At 34.9% G+C, this 20864-nt stretch overlaps 1 protein-coding gene across 4 annotated transcripts; it reads right to left on the bottom strand.

Moving 5' to 3' along the window:
- Positions 1-626: 626 nt before the first annotated feature.
- On the bottom strand, positions 627-19815 carry LOC131147931 (outer envelope protein 80, chloroplastic). Of its 4 annotated transcripts, none has more exons than XM_058097599.1 (17): positions 19114-19802; positions 15870-15963; positions 15637-15719; positions 15388-15485; positions 15152-15221; positions 12791-12884; positions 8207-8288; positions 7106-7141; positions 4815-4968; positions 4524-4664; positions 4014-4084; positions 3796-3874; positions 3569-3684; positions 3207-3354; positions 2924-2993; positions 1409-1573; positions 627-719 (listed from the first exon to the last, which is right to left on the bottom strand). In XM_058097599.1, exons 1-16 carry the CDS (start codon positions 19651-19653, stop codon positions 1419-1421), a joined length of 2031 nt encoding a protein of 676 aa, XP_057953582.1. In that variant the 5' UTR covers positions 19654-19802; the 3' UTR covers positions 627-719; positions 1409-1418. The 4 variants fall into 4 exon arrangements, with proteins under 4 accessions (XP_057953582.1, XP_057953583.1, XP_057953581.1 ...); XM_058097600.1 differs by having other exon boundaries at positions 657-675; XM_058097598.1 differs by lacking the exon at positions 627-719 and adding an exon at positions 1167-1315 and having other exon boundaries at positions 19114-19815.
- Between the last annotated feature and the right edge of the window lie 1049 nt (positions 19816-20864).

The raw sequence follows: 20864 nt of genomic DNA, 5'->3' as shown, positions 1-20864 counted from the left end.
ATTAAATTAACTATTTGAGCTTTTTTTTATCTTTTTTAAATAAATGTTCTAAGAATCAAATCCTCCTACTGTTAATTGATTTTTCATTTGACTTCTAGTGATAATAATAATCATCAACATCAGCATCAGCATCAGCATCCAATCCAACCGACCAACCTAGTAATTTTACCAAAATGATTACTAGTCCGAGTTTTAAAACTAAACTTTTAAGCAAAATTTAGAGAATCTTGGAGACAGCTTGGATAAGAGGAAGATAGCTTGGCCATGGCAACCACGGATGCATGATGATAGGCTTCCATAAGGGGATTCTGATTGACCCATGAAGGAGAAGACATGGAGATGGTCGAGCGCAATTTGGCTTGGCAACTACGGTGGTCGTCCAATGAAAACTTAGTGAAGAAGAAGAAGCAGATAAGGAGGAGCTTGCGGCAACCTTGACTGTTAGCTTATACCAGTGGTTAAGGTGCAGCGCACTTGAGTTTCCTTCATCTTGAATGCTTTAGAAAGAGAAAGATGAAAATGATCTTCAAAAACTTCAACAATAAAAATAGTTTACAAAGAAATAGGGGAGCAATGAGAAAGGAATGAAAGTGTTGGGCGACGAACCCAATGATCACAAGTGATGGGGTTGTTACTTGTTACTGCCCCCTTCGACTCGAGCTTTCTATGTGCATCCTACAAAGAAATTCTCTGCTTCCTTTTAGAAACAAAGATGATTTCTAATAGAGAAGAAAAAAAAACATGAGTGTTCTGCTGTGCTGGTGTGAACCATGGCAACTGCAACTGTGCTGCAATTCAGTCATAAACATAAATCCAAGAAGATAGGTGAAATGAAACTTAAAAGAAGAAAGAGAACAGAATGGATGGAAGAACTCATTTTTCTTCACCGTTTAGTTTAGTAAGAAACAAAATTGGATAGAAAAGTGGATCATTTTTGTTCAAGAGATTATTTTCAAAAATTGTTGGCATATGTTTTTGCCTTCTACCATAGTTTCTCTGCTATTTGGGAAGAAAAGGTGGATCATTTTACACCCTTTTTTTTTCTTTTCGCTCCTTTTATCCTCTCCACCTTAACTAAAACCAGATAAGAGAAATGCAGAGAACCCCATTTATACTCTCCTCACCTCTTCAACCAAACATGACCTAAAATTAACAAGACCACAATGTGAAGATTGAGAATTGTTGGGTATGCACGAAGTGTGCGCCTACAATTAATATAAAAATAATAATATAGAACCTGCATACATGGAGAATGCAGCTCAAAATCATTTAAGGGCAAAAAACAAAGACAAAAACTGTTGAACTTACAGTAGGCCTGTACAGTAAAACAATGAGATTTGAATTATGAAAAGAATATCAAAAAACAGATGAAATGAAGGATGGATTTGTGGGGGGTGAAAGCAAGGACCTGTCTGAGATCAGTTCCGGTGACCAACACCGAAGTGAAACCTCTTAGCATGTTTGTCATTGAATGCATATTCAAGTCGGAGAGGGCCCAAAGGAGAGTCCACCCGAACGCCAAACCCATATCCGTACCCACTTCCAGGCTTTAGCCTTGCCCCAGCAGGATCACCTGATACAGGGGGGGGGGGGGGGAGAAAAGTTGTAATAAAACCTGCAGTTTATTTCAATGGAATTTTCTATAAAAAAATAAAAAGCATGTTGATTAGAATTAAGGGTGGAGTCATTCTCAAACTCAACTTTCTTTATAGCCTAATTCTATATGATGTAAAGTCAAGCTCAAGCTACTCTAGTAGTTTAATAAGCTCATCCAAGTTTTGTAGTATTACTCACAAGTCACAAATCTATTCAAGCTCAATTAGTTTTTATAATTTAATTATTTTTTATACGGTAAAATTGATGATATATATTTGGGAAAAAGGCGCACCTCCCCTAACGTTTTTAAAATCCCACATACCTCCCCTTAAGTTTGAATCTATGGACACCCATACCCCCTTATGTCAACTTTCTAATAAATTTTTTTTTCCAATTATGCCCTCAACCTTCAGGTTGCTAGATTTTTTAATATATTATTTGAAATGCACTTTACATATTTTATTCTAATTATAGGTAAAGTAGTAAAAAATTTGATAGGATCTGTAAATATTGAAGCAAAGTGAGAGCCAAAGATTTATAATTTTTGTTTCAATTTGATATGGATGTAAAATTGAAGGCTGATTTCCATTTGATAAAGATGTCTCTTTTGTTTCTTAGAAAGGCAACCTAAAATGGGCTTAATAAGGGTAAAGAAGAGAAAAAATATTTCAAAGGCAAATGAACCATGCTGCAACATGTAATAAAGGGCAAAAAGGAAAAAAAATATTTTCAAAGGCAAATTGCGTCATGCTGGCAGCATATAATTAACGGTAAAATAAGAAAAAAAATTATTTTTAAAGACATTTTGTAAATAAGGGCAAAAAGAAAAAAAAAAATTCAGCCACATCGCATGTAGGAAGCTAAAATTTCCCAAGGGTTGAGGGCATAATTGAAAAAATATATATATTTTTAAAATTTTGGTTTCAATACTAGCAGAAAGTTGAATGAGAGGGTATGGGTGTCCATATATTCAAACTTGAGGGAAGGTCTATGCAATTTTAAAAACCTCAGGGGAAGTCCTTGTCTTATTTGCAAATCTCAGGGGAGGTGAGTGTCCTTTACTCCATATCTTTTATACACTTATTTAACATTATAATAACTTCTTATAATTGCCTCAAGCTTAATCAAGTTCAACAATTCTATCAATTTTGAGTTTTAAAGTTAAGAGTTGAATGGAGTTCGAGTACGTGTCACTTTGACTTGACCAAATATACTCCTATTTGAAACCCCAAATTCCTTGTATTTAAGCTGTAAAATGCAAACATGTGCAAATGAAATACAAAGAAACACACACACACACACACACACAAAACTGGAAAGGGCCTACCAGGTACAGTTGGGCCTGATCCAAGATCAGTTCCATAGTCGGCAAAGATGGCCCCTTCTACTGGTCCCAACTGCAAAACAGGGAAACCAAAGAATCAGTGTGTGAACATGTTGGTCATATCCATCTTTGAATGTACCAAAAATTCGAGTATTTGCAAGTAAAATTACATCATACAGATAACAAAGTTCAGGGAGCTTTTGCTCAGGGAAAAAATTTCAATACATGCGAAGCACAAGCTGCATGAAGGGAGGGAAGGCAGGAAGATTATTGCAATACAGATTACCAAGGGGAAAGATATTTCTCCACATCCAACGACATAAGAGCGACCTGAGCCTACAGCACCTTCTTCATAACCCCTCACACTATTTGTTCCACCAATGGCAAATGCTTCATGAGGAGAGAAATTACCCACCACATGACCACCAGACAAACTGCACAGCAATGAAAACCAATGCACCTCAACAAATTAAAGAAGTCGATGTCTGCTAGTCTATACTTATCTATGAACAATAATATGAGACATGGAATCTTGAGAGGAAAAATATCCAACAGTCATTTTTTTTTTTTTTTTCAACTTTTCATCCCTAGTCAGGTTTACTGCTAAATTGCACATTAAAAAAACAGACAGACAAAAAGGCACTGCACCTTAAAAGGATGCGAGCGGGACCAATTTCTACACCCTTCCTTGCACGAGCATTTACTCTATTGAAAAAAAGCCACTCAGGAAAGACAGGAAGTCCCTGTTCCATGTTGAACACAAACTGCAGACACAACACAGAAAATAGTATCATCCGCTCAGCCAAACCGAAAAAGGGATAGCAGTCCATCAATACATGAACAAAAGATATGCATGCAGATTAAAGACAACCAACCAATGAAGACCCCTGATCACCAGAACCAGTATAAACAGTCTCAAATTTGGCAAGGAGCATGTCATCATGGCTATTTCCACTGCAAAATTGAGACAAGGGGAGAAAAGAAAGGAAATCAGAAGGGAGTATACAGCGCCTTCAACAAAACTGATAGCTGAAAGAACATTTAGCAGTAATCCTTATAAAGCTCAGGAACACAAGCCTTCAGATATGCATACCTTGCAGTGAGAGGACTACTAAAGAAATCTTTAATAATAGGATTCCCTTTTTCATCACGAGCACCAGCATGCTGAAAAATTGGGATCACAGATCAGCTGAATGAAAAATGCAAGGAAATCAACAGAAAATAGAAAGCTATATGTTAAAGGGTATGGAACTTTCTTTTAAATGAACCCCCCAGCGCAACAGAAATCCGCAATTGTATGACAGACAGATGCGGTCACATAGCTGACATGCAACAGAGGTCTGACAAGCCACTTTAAAGGGACCCACTCCAACATGCAAACAATAAACACTTAAGAAAACATGACACTGAGGGGAAACAAATAACATTTTATTCGAGCTTATTTTCCCATATTTTTTTATAAGCCAAGTCAAACTCAATATCCCAACAAGAATTCCAAACAGCCTTAAAAATTCCAACCTGTGTAGCAAGAGCCTTCATGGGGAAGCATGATCTAACAAACTATAAAAACTAGGGAAGGGGAATGGTGATTCTGGTAAAATACCTGGAAAATAAGTCCGGCTGTTCCATTCCACTTTGGCCTGAAAGGTCGATTAAATTCGATACCAGCTGTGACACGAGCAATGGTCATGCTACTGTTGTCAGGTTGATTCCCATGAACAACTGTTCCAGGCGCTCTTGAATTCTAATCCACAGAAACCCAGCGAGAAAAAATGAAAAAAGAAAGGAAAGATAAGGAAAGAAATTGAGAAAGGAAAAGAAAAGAACTCATGTTAATCATCCTCCAATCAAAAATAACATTAAAATAGTTAGTTGAGAGAAAACTGTGGTTTACCTGAACCATGATTGATCTAGACGTCCTCTTATCATCTCCTTCAATCCATGGGTCTGTGTAGTTTATGCGAAATGTTGAGTCAATTTGCCCCCTCTCTAGTGAAATATTAAGTTTTTGATTTCTTCCAAAAACATTCCTATGAGAATATGCAAAACTGCAATAGAAGTTTCCAAGGAAATATAAGACATTTAACATGGAAAATCATATGAATCAAGAGCAGGCTTCATATGTTCGTTACTTAATATATGTTTTAGAGTTGCACTGTACATTCATCTTAGCATTCTCATTCCTTCAACATTTACTTTTTGGATACGTTGTTTCTTAATTGCCAAGTATCACGAACGTGGAGTTCTCAATGACCAAAAGGAATCACCCTTGCCAAAATCCTCCCAAAGTGTCAAGGAGTCATGCTCATATGGCAGCAATGCTACACCAAGTCCAACCCAACCATTCTCATCCTTATCCAAGGGAATACTCAAGTGTCTAATCTAGTGGTCAAGTCTCACGGCTCAAAAGCATTTGAATCAACAAAGCATTGCTAAGGAACCCAAATTCGAATGGTAAGGGAAATAACTCACATTCTACCAGTACTAAGGGGGTAAATCTCATCTCCTCAGCATAATTAAGTTCTCAAATGATACCACCCAACTGTATAGCTGACGGCTACGGAGGAAGTACATCCAAACCTCTGGACTGAGAGTACTCGCGTGATCCTATTCCCAAATGGATCATCCAAGGGGCTCCCGCCCCTGAGCACCCTTCCAGGTTGTTCACTTAGTACCCATCAAGAAACCAAGGGAGGTAGGACGCTCACCTAGTATACGGCCACCAGGGTCATTCTCCAAAGTAATCTCGGTCACATACAAGTAACCACTAGGAATTTAATGATCATCATCTTAGATTTGAGAACACCACAATTAGAACTATCCAGACCAACCACAACATCATCAAGACATACTGAAACCATGCCCGTGACAACATCATAGCCACATCCAAGTTAACCGGCCATACCCCCAACTCAAAAATCATACACCAAAACCATGTGTTAATGTCGTAGAGCTCCAAGACCCTAACACCAAGCTTTTTAATTCTTATAGCATAGCTGGCTTATAGTCATTTCATAGAATATTTAGTAATTTTAAAGGTACTTCTTCATACAAATGTAAAGGGCATCCCCATGCCACATGGCTTCCCGCTTTGTGAGGGTAGGGGCAGGGATTGTCACAGCATACGCAGTCTTACCTCTACTTTTATGTTGACAGGCTGTTTCATTGACTTGAACCCTTGACCAACCAGTCACAAAGGAACAACCTTAACATTGATCCAAGGCCCACCCTCATACAAATGTGAATAATAGAAAACAAAAGTTTGAGATTTCGAAGATACTGCAAGGCAGGTTAAAATGCCCCAAGATTTCTCTGGCACGTCTAATGACAGCAGACCCACTTAGAACCTTGAATATTCCAGTCTAAAATAGGCCTACATCAAATTTTGGTATCAAAACTTAAAACATCATGTTGCCCACAAATACAAGGACTTTAAAGTAATTTTAACCTACAGCAATGGAGGTATTACGCGTCTTTAGAATTAAAAAGCAACTTGACAACCAAAATGCAAAAAAGTGACCTGGAAACTGAAGTCCCATATCCAAACTGTACTTTTGCTGCCATTAGATAAGAAGAAACATGTAGAACTAAAGACAATGGTGAGAAGACAGATGATCGGAAGGAAGAAGAAATACTTGCTTCCAAATCCTCCTCAAAGGATGTCACTTAAGAACTGGTTGAGATTCACCGGAAAGGGGCAGGAAAGAACCTCAAAATATGGCTGGAATAGCACCAAGAAAGTTGCATAGAGGCACTAGAATTTGAAAATTATTTTGCTTCATATTTGATTGGCATAACACAAGTGATGACTGTAGAGGAATTTTCCAAGAAGCATGCTAGGCTAGTGTTCTAAGAAAAATTAGGACAGTGGGACTCTTGGGACAACATCCAATGGGCACACTTCAGAAATAAACGCAAAGCTTCAGTGAAGGCATATCCTATCTAATTATTATAAGTGGCACCGCCAACAAAATCTATCTTTCGCTGCCTTAAATTTATTATTAATATAAAAATTTTTTAAAAATTAAAAAAAAAAAAAAAAAAAAAAAAAAAAAAAAAAAAGGAACAACTTCTTTCAGGTGACTGATATAAAAATGAGAGCATAGAAACATAAGTTGACAGTAAAAAAGGGAGCACGCAGAACAGAAAGTAGTGCCACCCAGACAGCATAACCTGCAACCTTACCTTCCAATCAGTCCTGATAGAGGGCCACTTGTTATCCTGCAAATGAAAATATTGCTGAGCAAATATTGTTGTCAACATGCCACATGTAATGGAAATTAACCTAAACTTTATATGGTTGGGTCAAAAGTGTGTTAGTGTGTGGGTGTTCATGCATGTTAGGTGTCATTTGGTATTTCAGAATCAGCTCCTGGAATCAGAATTGGAATGGTGTTTGGGTTGCAGGACTCCCATCCATATAGGAATAGGATTCCTACTTTAGCCCACTTTCAATCCCGTCTGGAATCATAGAAAATTTTACCGTTTGCCCCAGTCACAATATATGCACATACACATACATCTAATATGTAACACAAATACATATATATTACCCCACATGCATATATTCACAGACATATACACATACACAAGTATTCACACAAGTAAATTTACACATACATACACAATATACGTATTACATAAAGTAAAAGGTAATCTTAATTATTAGTATCACTAAAAATGATCAATTATTTATTATACATTTAGATTTATTTTTAGTGATATTATTCTATTTAGTATTATTATACGTGATAACAATATCATATTATTATATATTTAGATTTATTTTTAGTGATATTATTGTATCAGTATTATTATACATAATAACAATAACATAATAATATTATAAATTTATAACATACAAAAATAAGATAGAATACTATTGCATAATAAAATAAAATTGTAGTATGATTATTGATTTATTTATTATCATTTTATATTAAATCTAAAATTTTTAATATAATAACTAAAAATATTGTAAAATATAATATGCAAAGCATAATATAGTACATTATGATAATTACACTAGTATTTACAGAGATCAAATATTATATAATTAAATATAATAAAATCATTTATTTATGACATAATTATTCCATATTAAAACAACAATTTTTCATACTATGTTTGAAAATTTGACCAATTATATTAATCCAATTCTTATGTTTGCATATAACTAAAATACAACCGAATGTGAAGGGAATCTGCAATTCCAATGCATTCCAATTCCAATTCCAATTCCAATTACTTTTGCAAAGCAAATGTATATATATATATATCACTTACCCACTTGAAATTCCACCACCAGCAGAAAAACCTCCACTTACTCGTTCAACAACATTCATGATCAAATCAACCTTACCAGTATCTGCAATGTTGCAAGAAAACAACAAAACATCAAGATATTTAAGAAAATCATTGAATAAAAATTGATTCATAAAATTGAAAAACTCTACTAATTTGTTACAAATAAACCACAAAAGCTCAAGCAGATATGTAACTAATCTGCATAAAATACATTTTTTTTGTCTTATAGAATGAGTTCATTCCTTAATTTATATTTTAGAGTCATACCAATCATCCACCTTAGCATTCTCATTTAGCAATTTGAATATGTTGTCTTAGTTGTCCAACATTCTGACCCATATAAGTTATAACATAGCTGGTCTTATAATCGTATTATAAACTTCACTTTTAGTTTTGAGGGTATTTTACCGATCACTCCACAACCCAAAATCACTTCCCTGTTTTACTCAAACATGCTTTTTAACTATATTTGTTATATCTTCTTCAATTTCTTCCTCACCATGCATAATATATCCAAGGTATTGAAATCTATTAGTGTTTTTAATTTCTTAACCATCAAGTTTAATGCATTCTTTAATATTCTTCCAGCCATGACTACAATTACATTTCATATATTCTGTCATATTTATACATATCTTAAAATTCCTAAACTCTAAAGCTTCTCTCCATAATTCTAACTTAGATTCTATTCCACCTCTAGTTTCACCAATCAAAACAATATCATCTGCAAACAGCAACTTTTATTTTGGAGTCCATCCATCACAATGGAAAAAGATCGGGCCTCAAAGTAGACCTCAATGTACACCAATTATGATTGAAAATTCCCCAAACTCTCCACCTATAGTCCTAACGCTAGTCATTTATCTATAGTACATATCCTCAATTACATCAATACCTATTGCATACTCCTTTTTTTCTAGAACCCTACGAACTTCCCTAGATACCCTGTAATAGGCTTTCGTTAGGTCAATAAAAACCATGTGCAGGTCCTTTTTCCTTTCCTTAAGACTTTAGCATTAATCTTCTTAGGTAAATAGCCTTTGTTGATATCCCAGGCATAAACCAAACTGATTTTCTAACCTCGTTTCTAACCTTAGCCTTTGTTCAATTACTATTTCTCAAAGTTTCATTGCATAACTCATAAGTTTAATTCCATGGTAGTAATTCTAATTTTGGCTATCGCCTTTATTTTTGGATATAGGTATTGAATTCCTTTTCCACCATGGCGTTTTCTTAGTTCTTCTAATATTTGTCATACGTAATACCTTCAAATTTAATATGGTATAACTATTAGTAAGAGCATCCTTCCCTAGCCAGTGTCCTATATTTTAGGATTTTCCGTGTTCTTGTCCATGTCATGTCATGTCCGCATTGCGTGTCCATCTTTCATAGTTTCTCACACTAATTACTATTCCAACATACATATTTGATTATATCTATGCAAGTACTAGTAATAAGTCAATGGGTCATGTATGAGCAAGATTAAGGCATTTGGAAACCTTCAAGTTTACCATATGTGTAGGCATAATTTAGGATAATAGGCTTTAACTATGTAATTTTCAGCATTTATGGATTTGCGATTATTTCCCAAATTATGTTTCTTTGCTTAGTTTTAGGAGAAAACCGACAAAAAGGCTTGGTCATCACCAGACTCGCCACCATCTTCGTCATCAAGACAGAAGCCCAACAAGCAAATCTTCCTTACTGAACAACTCCCAAATCAGCCACTGAAATCTCCTTTCCCTTCAATTGCAAGCCACAACCAAAGCGTCATTGTTCTCGAAGCCTTGCCAGCAACATTCGCAGCACTGTAAGATGCCTGCTGCACAAATCTACCATCACAAGACATAGCTTTGCCATCTTTCGTCTGTGTCTGCCGTTGAACGTGAGAACTTCCCAAGTTCCCCAACCCACATAAGACCCAGCCCTTCTATTTTTCTCCTTTTAAACTTATTCCCTTCCGCAAACAACAACAAAGCCCAGACCATAACCACATAGGCAAAACCAGCTTTACTATAACCCGATCCACCTATATCAAACCCAAACCCCACCTGTTTACTAGCCCAACTCGGCTGCACCCAAAGCAGGACCCAGCTTTAATGCCATTTGATACAGCTTAGTTTTCCAAAAAAAAAAAAAAAAGCAAAACAAACCATGGTGAAGCACCCATTCAAGTCTGATCAGCAGGATATGTCCGAATTTCTGGAGAGATACCAATGTCCTTGTAGAATGGACTAATCTAGAACAATGTTGCACAAAGGAAATCACAGACATTGATAGTAAATTGAGAAGTAATAGCCTGTTTTTTATATGTGGAAAAAAGAGCTTGTAGTTACAAAGTAACAAACTACTCTGACAGCTTAGCTTAGCAGTCAATCTGATATTGTTATCACTCACGACATGGTTGACTAAAAAGAGTTTATTGAAAAAAGAAGAGAGGTACGAGGAGATGCTCAGTGAGCCTATCTCAGACGAGAGCTACAGCCAGTTACATTAGCAGCAGGATCTGACAGCATAAAGGAAGCTCCAAATTGACTTATTAGCTAAAAAATCCATGGAGGAACTTGAGTACATGGAAATTGCAGAGATTAAGCCACCCGTGGAATGTAAGGTTGTTCCAGTTCGAGGCCAATGGCATGGGTTAGACTGCATATGAGGAATTTATCATTACCAGTAAGTTCTTCTCCAGTGACTTTGTTCACTTGCATACATACTTATTTTTAAAACTTGTAGATTATTTCGCTCTTTTACAATTTTGTGTGATTCGTCGATTCATCAGGCTTCAAATGTTTCAAATTCAGGGTCAATTTTTTCCCAACCAGGGGAGAATGATAGGGTCTTTACAAGAGGTCACATATGAGCAATATTAGGGAATTTATCCCTTTGTGTTTACCTAGGTGTAGGCATAATTTAGGATAATTGAATTTAATTATGTAACTTTCAGCATGTAGGGATTTACAATTATGTTTCCTCTGCTATTATTTCCCAAATTATGTTTCCGTGTTTAGGGACATGCAAATACTTCCCAAATTATTTTTCCTGATATATTTTAGGAGAACATCGTATGTAAAGACTCAGTTGTGCACGACTTGGATGGCAGATTGGACCCATTTGAGTCTTGCTTTGGTTTTCCTTTTCTCATTATTTTTCCCATTTATTTTCTGTTACCTTCTTTTGGTTTCTCTTAATTTTCTATCATTTTCTAGCAGATTATCTGCTGCCAATCTGTCCTGCATCAACTAGAAACCCTTACTTATTAATTTTTGAAAAAACGCACCAATTTATTTCTCCAAAGATCCTATCATAAACATTTCCTATGCAATAAAAAACACATATGTAGTCTTCTCCCTATATTTTACATTGATCGCCTAATAAGTAAACTTGCCTTTATTGAATGCCAGCTCAAATTAAAGTGGAAATGAATATTTTGACAAGGATGGGACATCCTGCCACAGAAAAGCATATCTGGTCATGTTGAGTAGGAAATCCAGTCCAATACAGATAGGATTTCCGGTTCAGACAGAGAGCAATGTAACCATACGGCCGGGTTTTAAGGGATGAAATGCGTCTCATTTTGTTTTCCCTGAATTCATACTTAGATGTGGTTTTGGTTTCCTTCTTTGAAGTACACTTGTGCCCCCAAGCACAGTGATTCCAAGGGCATCTAGAATAGGGTCCTTTTGTAAGTCTATAAAAGCCAAGATTGTGAGAGAGATATAGGGAGGTTTGTAAAGGGTTCTCCTTCACACAACTTTGTGTGAGTTCCTGGATGTGATTATGAGCAACAAAGATGAAGCATAAAAAAAAAAAAATGGCTCCGTGCCAAAAAAAAAGGACCTGCAAAGGATATTTTTTAGCAAGGAAGTTGTAAAGGTTGACAAGTATGGACGGGAATAAAAAGAAACAAGAAAAGGATCTAAAAGTGTTATAAATACAGATAAAAACACAGGCTTAGAGAGGGATGTCTTTTATAAAATATGTCAACATGATTGAGACCTTACGTAAAGAAACTCTAATGCCTGATATACACCACAATGATTGTCAAATGTGGAAGGACCGAGAACGTAAATTGCCCAAATCATTTGTCTTGTATAGGCAGTGTAAAATTAAAGACCAGCTAAAATGAAATAATTTAATAGTAGACAAATAAATGTTTTGAACTGATTAGACTCGCTGGACATGTATTCTCTGTCATCCAAACCTCATTGAACATGAAATGGTATATTAATTCAGTATTAAATTAAATAGTCTTCGCAGGGGAGCCTTGGTGCAATGGTAGAGTTGCCGCCATGTGATCAATAAGTAACAGGTTCAAGGCGTGGAAAAGGCCTCTTGCATAAATGCAAGGTAAGGCTGCATACTATAAATCCATCATAGTCTGCCCCTTTCTCGAACCTCGCAATACACGGGAGCTTCATGCAGCGGGCTGCCCTTTTTTTTACAAATTTTATTCCACACACTAATACTAAAAAACACATAATCATGTGTAGAATACAAACACGCTCATGTAAAACAGATATATCCAATCATAGAACATGTCAAATAAATAACATTCCATATTACCTCCTGCAGGCTGGGGAATAATGCTAACATCTTCCATGACTCCCATTGTTAAGACAGTCTCCACATCTCTTTTCCCTTGAAGCAAACTATACACCTGCAAATGGAACAGTCCAAATACAGAAGCTCTCGTTAATCTGCAATGTCCGCCAAAACTAGTTTATATATATCCAAGAAGCAAACATAATATGATGTTATCCACACTCTCAAAGTCAATACTTTCTGAAAACAATGAAGAACTGTTGATTCAGGTAAGAACCATATAATTCCACCAACATCACAGGCAATGCTGAAACAGGGAAATTATAAACCATTTGAGAACTGTTGAATCTTGTTAGAACAAATAATCCAAACTAATATTATTGAAATGAAAAATAGGCTTGGCCATTTAACCAGCAAAGTGTGTTCCTTGGCTTCAGCATCAATTTCAAATAAATTAAAACCAAGATTCAAGTACACATTGAAGTGTGCCAAAACCAAAAGTTTAAGAACCACAAACTCCTTTAATTTAATTGGAAAAATAATCAACAGACATAATGGCACAGCCACACCCCAAAATGAAATTAAAAGAAATATAACAGTTACATGGGAATACTTAAGTGACACCAAAGCAAGAGCCTAGAAGTCGTGAAGAAGAAAGAAAAGAAAGAGATGCCATATCCACAAGACTAAATAAGTAACAGAAATCACCTATCGTGTCATTTTATGGTCTGGGTTTTTCCCTGATAGAGAGAGAAACAACATTCTTAATAAGGAAAATCATCTTCAGTAATGTTTCATTTATGCCAATCAAATACTCAAACAGTTTACTGCTTGTGTGTTGATTTTAAAAAACACAAAATAAAATATGTACAATGACCATGAGAATGCCAAGACACGCCATCAAAAAATAAAATAACTCGAAATGATAGGAATAATATATTGTCTGTGCACTATAATTTCCAAAAGCATCCAAAAAATGGAAGTAGCGAGACCAATAAAAAAACTGCAGACTAGATTTAGGTATAAATATCCATTGTAATGATTCATTGCTTCAACTGTTAAAAAAACAATTTAGGGCAGAACAACAATAAACAGTTAGGGCACTATTTTGGAGATCCATATTAAAAATATAAAAAATAAAGAGTTTGTTTAAATGTGCAAAACAATTTTCCATTTTTTATTTTTAGATTTTAAAATAATCACAAAAAAAAAAAAACAACAACTCGTTTTCCAATTTTCCAAATTTTATATAAGGTAATATCTAGAATCATGGATTTTGGGGTTTGAATTTGGATTGTGTGGATTTAGAAGAAATTCCATACATAATTCACACAAATTAACGTCCAAGATCCGAATTTCTTGCTCTCATATGCAAAGTAAGAGTTTGAAATCTAGAAAAATAATAAAAATAAACTTTCCAACTTTTCATATATATTTGGAAAATTGGAAAACAAGGTGGAATTTTTGTAATGATTGAAAAATAAAACTATTTTCACAAGCAAATAGTGCCTTAGGCTCCTAATTGTTTCTTTTTGTTCATTTATTTCATACAAATGTGGTAAAAATGAAAAATTAGCTAACTTTTTTGTCATTTTTTGAAAACTAAAATGGAAAATGGAATTTATTTTCCAAAACTAAATGGGCCCTTAACATTTCAAAAGAATCATGGGATGCTGAAGCAGAATTTATCAATACAAATATGTATCAATGCATTTGTATAATAAAGACCAATTCCGGTCCTCCCAATGATAAGAAAAGTAAGATAATTATAATTCATCAAACAATCCACACAGCTAAAGAAAGATAACAAACAAATTTCAAGGAAGTAATAATATTTTGATTTTTGAAGTGCCAAGCAATCCTTTGATTTCATTAATTAAATTGAGCATTTTCACAATGAAGGCCAAATTTGTGTCTATTTCAGAAAGAAAATAATAACAAATAAATTTCTAGGAAGTAATGATTCTATGAGACTTGAAAGAAAGCAGGACTATTTCCTAGTTAATGATAATACTCACAAAAAGGATTTTTCCCTGGATATTTAATTCACAAAACAAGCCAAAAGGGATGAGGAAGCCAAAGAAAAGAAAGCTTTAAAAAACCAATTTGCTGATTCCACCTCTTTATTTAGAGTCAACCTCACTGTAATCTCTGCTCAGAGTAAGAATTTAATTACCTCATTGTTAAATCAGTAATATTCTCTTTTAAATTACAAGGAACCGAGGAAGCTAAAGAAAGCTTCACAAAACAATATAGTGATTACCCCCTTTTTATCTAGAGTCATCATCACTGCAGTTACTACTCAAAGTATGAATTTAATTACCTTGATTTTACATCAGTATTCTATGCTGCATTACAAAAGGGCAAGGTCTATAGAAATACCTGTCCCTTTTTGGTCGTAAGCTGCCGAAGTATTGTTTCAGGCTTTGTCTTTCCTATAGTTGGCTCACCGCTGAAAAATAACAAAATCACAGGATATAAAAAAAATTTAAAATATTAAAAAAAATAAAAAGCTTCCAGTTAGTAATGGCACACATGACAAGGGACATCGTTCACAATGTTTACTTCACAACTGGCTATATATACGTATGCAGAGCAATTTAAAAGCAGGTTCTTACGTTTTCCTATCAAGAAAACGAATGGAGATATTATTAACCTCAGCTTCAGAAACTTGCAACCTAAGCATGCCTCCTGAGAGTATCTCAACATCTGAAACCTGTAATAATAATCAAGAAACAACCATTTATTAGCATGAACAAGAAGAAGTTACACACCAATGGAACCTACATTTTTACAATAATTCAATTCTACATTTCCACACAAAGTCAAACACCAAAGCTATATGTAATCATAAGTGAAGTACCAACCATGCCAAAAAGGCCACGCTCCATGTACCAACCATTAATGGAATTTATCACTTCGTCCAAACGCCTGATATTAACCACTTTGCCTGCACAACTTGACAAATTCATAAAAAAAAAAATGGTCTTCTATGAGCACATATCAAAATACGCATGCTTCGAAGGCTACCAATCTGATATTCATATATAATAAATATAATAAAACTACACCATATGTGCATGTGTGTAAGAAACCCTACCATATCCATCTCGAAAAGCATCCTCTATAAACTTTGATGGAAGAACATTAGCTCCTTCACAAATCAACCCCTGAAACTCCTGGTTTGGTTCTACCTTATGCCACAAGAAACAGAAACCAATAAAAGTGGTTACCCTATACATACAAATTAGAAAAAAGCTGCTCGTGCTACACATGCTTAGGGCATATCCATAAAGATAGCATTTTGAGCATGACAGCCATAACTACAATGACAAAAAGTGAATCAGATGTTCCCTACTTCCTAGGAATTCACCATACTGGGATTCAAAAGAGTAGAATTCTAATGGAAGGCATAAAACAACCCTCAAGTCTTCAAAAAACAAGAAAGAATTAGTTAAGGCATTACAATATTATGCAAACTACAAAAGTAGCTTCATTTATGTACACAAACTTCTCTCTTAAAATGATGAGGTAATTATGTCTTCAGAAAAGACCACAAAACCAACAAAAGAAAGAAAGGTTCTTTTTTTTCATTTTTCTTTTTGAGGGGGTATCGTAGAAAAGAGTGGTATGGTAACAGTCTACATAATTCAAATTGGAAATGAAATATAAGCAGAGTCTGTGAGAAAAATAACAGGCACCTTCATTTATGCACTTTTTTATTTTTTTTAAGAATTGCAGCATTGAAAAGGGTAGAATGGTAAAAAAATCCAGATAATTCAAATTTCAATGAAACATAAGCAACTGAAAGAAAAATAATGGCTACCTTCAGCAGCCAAACCACTTGTAAGTTTCCTTCAGTGTGTATTAATCTCTTGGTGGTAGGAATGTGTAGAATAACTGAACATATTTCATCCTCTAAAAAACTAAATGACCAAGAAAGTATAGCCAAAAATGACCACCATAGTATCTGCTTCTATGCCAATTAAGTTCTCTTACCTATAGAAGATATGACTCGAACATTTATCACTGCAAAATTAACTATCATCACAATGTTAAATTACCCATGGAGAGTTGTTTCCTATTAAACAGAGCAAACCAACAACCAAAAATTTTACCATACCAAACAATTTTAAGTAATGAAAAAGTCTAACTAACTCAACATTAATCATGTCATTTGTAAATGTACTTTTCCAAAATAATTTCACAGCCTCTTTTTTTTTTAATAACTAAATTCATACCCTCAACAGTTCAACTAACCACCAATTTCATTAGACATGCTAGATCAGGAACCATTATAACAAACTAATCAGATAATTAAGCAAAACAATTTAAATGACTCCAAGAGGAACTATCCCACGTCTTTCTTGTGACTTGCCTATTGCATAACAAATTTATCATTATCTGCTCTAATCAAGTAAAATCCTTGTCCACACCAGAAAATGAAAAAAAAAAAAAGTAAAATAAAATTATTTATAATCCTTACTTCTACGAAGAATGGTTTGAGCATGAGTCAAATATATTGAAGATGTTGACCAATTAATACTATCCGCCTCCGGTAGGAGGTTGTAATAAAACCTTTGAAAACATTTATAATAAAATTAATAAAAAAAAAAATTAACTGTATGCCATGAAAGGTCGTAAAACATTTTAAAACTTTTATAATTGAAAACTGCAATTCAAAAAGCAAATGTTATCATATCAAAACTGATATTTTATGAGCATGATTGAATTTAGGGCATTGTACTAATTCATAATACGAAGGAAAGGGCAATTTATTGGCAACTGTACATAGCTTCGCCCCAGTTGGAGCGCCCCAGTTGGAGTGGAACAAAGCAAAAAAAAAAATCAAAAAACACAACACATCTAGCATTGAAATTTTGGGAAAAGGAGGGGAACCCAATTCCCTCCCGTCTAACCTTGGTTTCACAATTCATGGCTAAAGATGAACACAAAATGAAGACATTAAACATTCTTTATGGTTAAATGCAATGTGGGTGTGAGCATGTTATCTATTAATACTGCATTTATTTAAATCAGTAGGCTTATATAAACATTTAAATCTTGGAGCAAACCAAAAACTAACTGAAACTAGTTACAATATGCCTGATAGATTAACTAGATAAAAAGGGGGGGGGGGGGAATTATACAGTAGCAAAATGGGTCACAAGCTTGCAATAAAAAAAAGGGTAATAATAGAAATAGGTTTATACTCCTAGTCTATGTTGGTTTCAAAAATTAAACCCAATAAATTTAAAATGGGAAAGACGGCAAATATTAAAACCAAAGACTCCTTCCACTCTGATTCCACATTCATTGGAATTCTATATCAGGCATTGGCTCGGAGTCCTAAGTCCTAGCATGATCCCATCTTAATGTTTTGAGAGTTGATTGACTTTATTTTCCCAGTATAATTCAGTATAAAGGCCAGACTAGTTCGAATTCCACTAAATTTGCCACAGCAAACAACTCCAAACTCTATTAGCAAAGCAATGTTAAGCCATTATAAGACCAAAACTGTATACATGAGGCCTTTCCTAAAAAGATCAAAATCAAACTCGAAACAGAAGGCATAAAAAGAACATCTAGAGGGCTTGATTTTAAGCTCAAGTTTTCAGTGGCATGATCAAGGCAGTGACAAGCATCAGCCCATGTCAGAAATTTCATGGCCACTTAAATATATTCAAGCCACTAAATTTGGTCCTTCACTTAGTGCTTTCAATCACACAATTGTTGTTTTTTATTTATGCTAGTCCTTCAAAGCAGAATACTAATTTTCTTACTCCAGTGTGCAACCCCAAACGAAAACGTACTTTATAGGCCATAACACTGTACCGCATTACTGAACCATTCTGAGTCTTGAATGGTAACTTACAATTCATGTCATTGCAACATTCTTTGGTAAGGTTGATCTGCATTCTAGAGATAATTCAGTTCCAAATGATGGATGTATCGGATTAGCAGGAGTTAAGAGGGGGGGTCACCTTCCAATCTAGACTTCCCTCGCTAAGTCCGGTATAAGTGGCCAAAAAAATGGTGGAAAATGACATTATGTTCTTGGGAGCATGGACATCAAGATTCTGATTTGGATTTCTGTGGATTTGTATTAAAGTCAATACAATTTTGGATTGCATTTTGTTTAAATCCAAAACTCCAAACACCCAAACAGTGGGCAACTGAATTACTAATTCACTGCCATTTTTTAACACATCTGAAAAGAATAAAACAATTTTGCACAGCAATGTCAAATGGCCCATGCCTTTTTCTTTCAATTCTTAACCAAACCTTTCCCCAACTCAAAGTCATTAGACACATCTAAAACAAGATGACAAAACCAAATATACCTGAAAGACCAAACGGATGCCATCTCGGGTGTCCACGGCAACAGGCATGCAAGAACAAAAGTACCCACTATCTATAATCCTATGAACATCTTCTTGGACCTCTCGGACGGTGAGAGCTGAATTGGGGCGACAAGCCTTGAGTGCCGTCATTGCCTCCATTTCCAAATCCTTCCTTTCAAGCTCCTCACCGTCCTTGTTCCGTACAAGCACCTCGCTAATCAAAACCCTCTCCTCGGCCTCTCTCCTCGCCTTCTGAGCTGCCCCACCATCTAAAACGCCCTGAGTCGACTCGTCTGACCGACTCAGAGCCAATGATGCAGAGCACAGGAGGGATGATTTGGGATGAAAAATGTTGAATTTTTTGTGGGTTTTGAGTGATGAGATGAACTGGGTCAGTGAGTAGCGAGTTCTGGCCAGAGTCAGAGATAAGGTTTGGGAACAGAAGGGGAGAGTGGGAAGAAAATTCGGGGGGTGGTAGAGGAAAGAGGGAGGGATTTTAAAGGATGACGATGTGAAACGGACGTCGTCGTTTGTCGCCATTGTTGATAAAGAGAAAGATTGAAAACGAAGAGTAGGGTGCTGATGAAGAACCCTAGTTGAAGAAGACCATCAGGGACTTGAATTTCAGGGGTTTAAGGGTTTGAGGAGCATCACTCCACAAACGTAAACCCTTTCGACAGGGTGGCCATCTACAATTACCGTACAGTGCAGGGGAAATCCAAACCTGATTTGGATCTGGATCCGACCCGGTTGTTGCATGGAATGGACGCTTTCGGCTTAAATTCGTCCTCGACATGGACCATGGTACTCGTAAGTACTTTAGTATTGTCAAGTGAATTTTATTTTCATTTTTTATATTTTTAATTAATTAATTAATTAAAGATTTTGGTTTATTAATTTTATAAAATCATATTTGTTGTTTTATTTAATTTAATAATATTACAAAATAAATATATGTATAAAATGTTGAACTAACATAACACTAAAAATTATTAAGAAATTAGTATTTATTTGAAAAATGCACACGCCAGAGCTTTGATCATAAAATGATTATATATTGAGTTTAAGTTTTAAAAATTAAATAATTAGTATAATAAATTTGAAAAACTATATATATATATATATATATATTGGGTAATAACTGGTGTTCAAAGTATGATTTATCCACATGACGTAAAGGCGTCTCTTAAATCCCATAATCTAATTCATATAAATTGTTACAAATTTATTTATATAAAAAAATTTTAATAAAATTAATAAATATAAGTCCTTAATTAAAAAAATAAAAAGTATATTGGTTAAAATAAATTTCACTTGATAATATAGGGATTAACTTATTATCTCACTCAATAATTCAAGGGTAACACAATTGATTCTTTGATAGTTAATGTAACGATCCCAATAATATTTAGAGATAGAGATTTAAAAAATTAAAAATTAAAAATTAAAAATTAAAAATTAATTAATTATTTTAATTAAATAATATAATATAATATTATATATATTTATATATAAAAGTATAAAGATCTTTCTAAGCTTCCGGATCAAAATTAAAATTTCCTGAGAGCTTTCCCTTAGACTCGCCACCACCTTCTGTCTCTCTCCGTCTCACGTCTCTCTCCTTGTCTCCTCTCCCTCTCTCCTCGTTTTTCTCAGCCAAACGGGCGCCGATCAAAAACAAAAGATGCCCCTAGGTTTCATTCTCCGTCACCGACATTTTCACTGGAGTGGATTTATCGTATGAGCGATGT

Source organism: Malania oleifera, chromosome 2 (genome assembly GCF_029873635.1).
Source record: "Malania oleifera isolate guangnan ecotype guangnan chromosome 2, ASM2987363v1, whole genome shotgun sequence".
Lineage (NCBI taxonomy): Eukaryota > Viridiplantae > Streptophyta > Magnoliopsida > Santalales > Ximeniaceae > Malania > Malania oleifera.
This window is presented reverse-complemented; position numbering and strand designations above follow the sequence as displayed.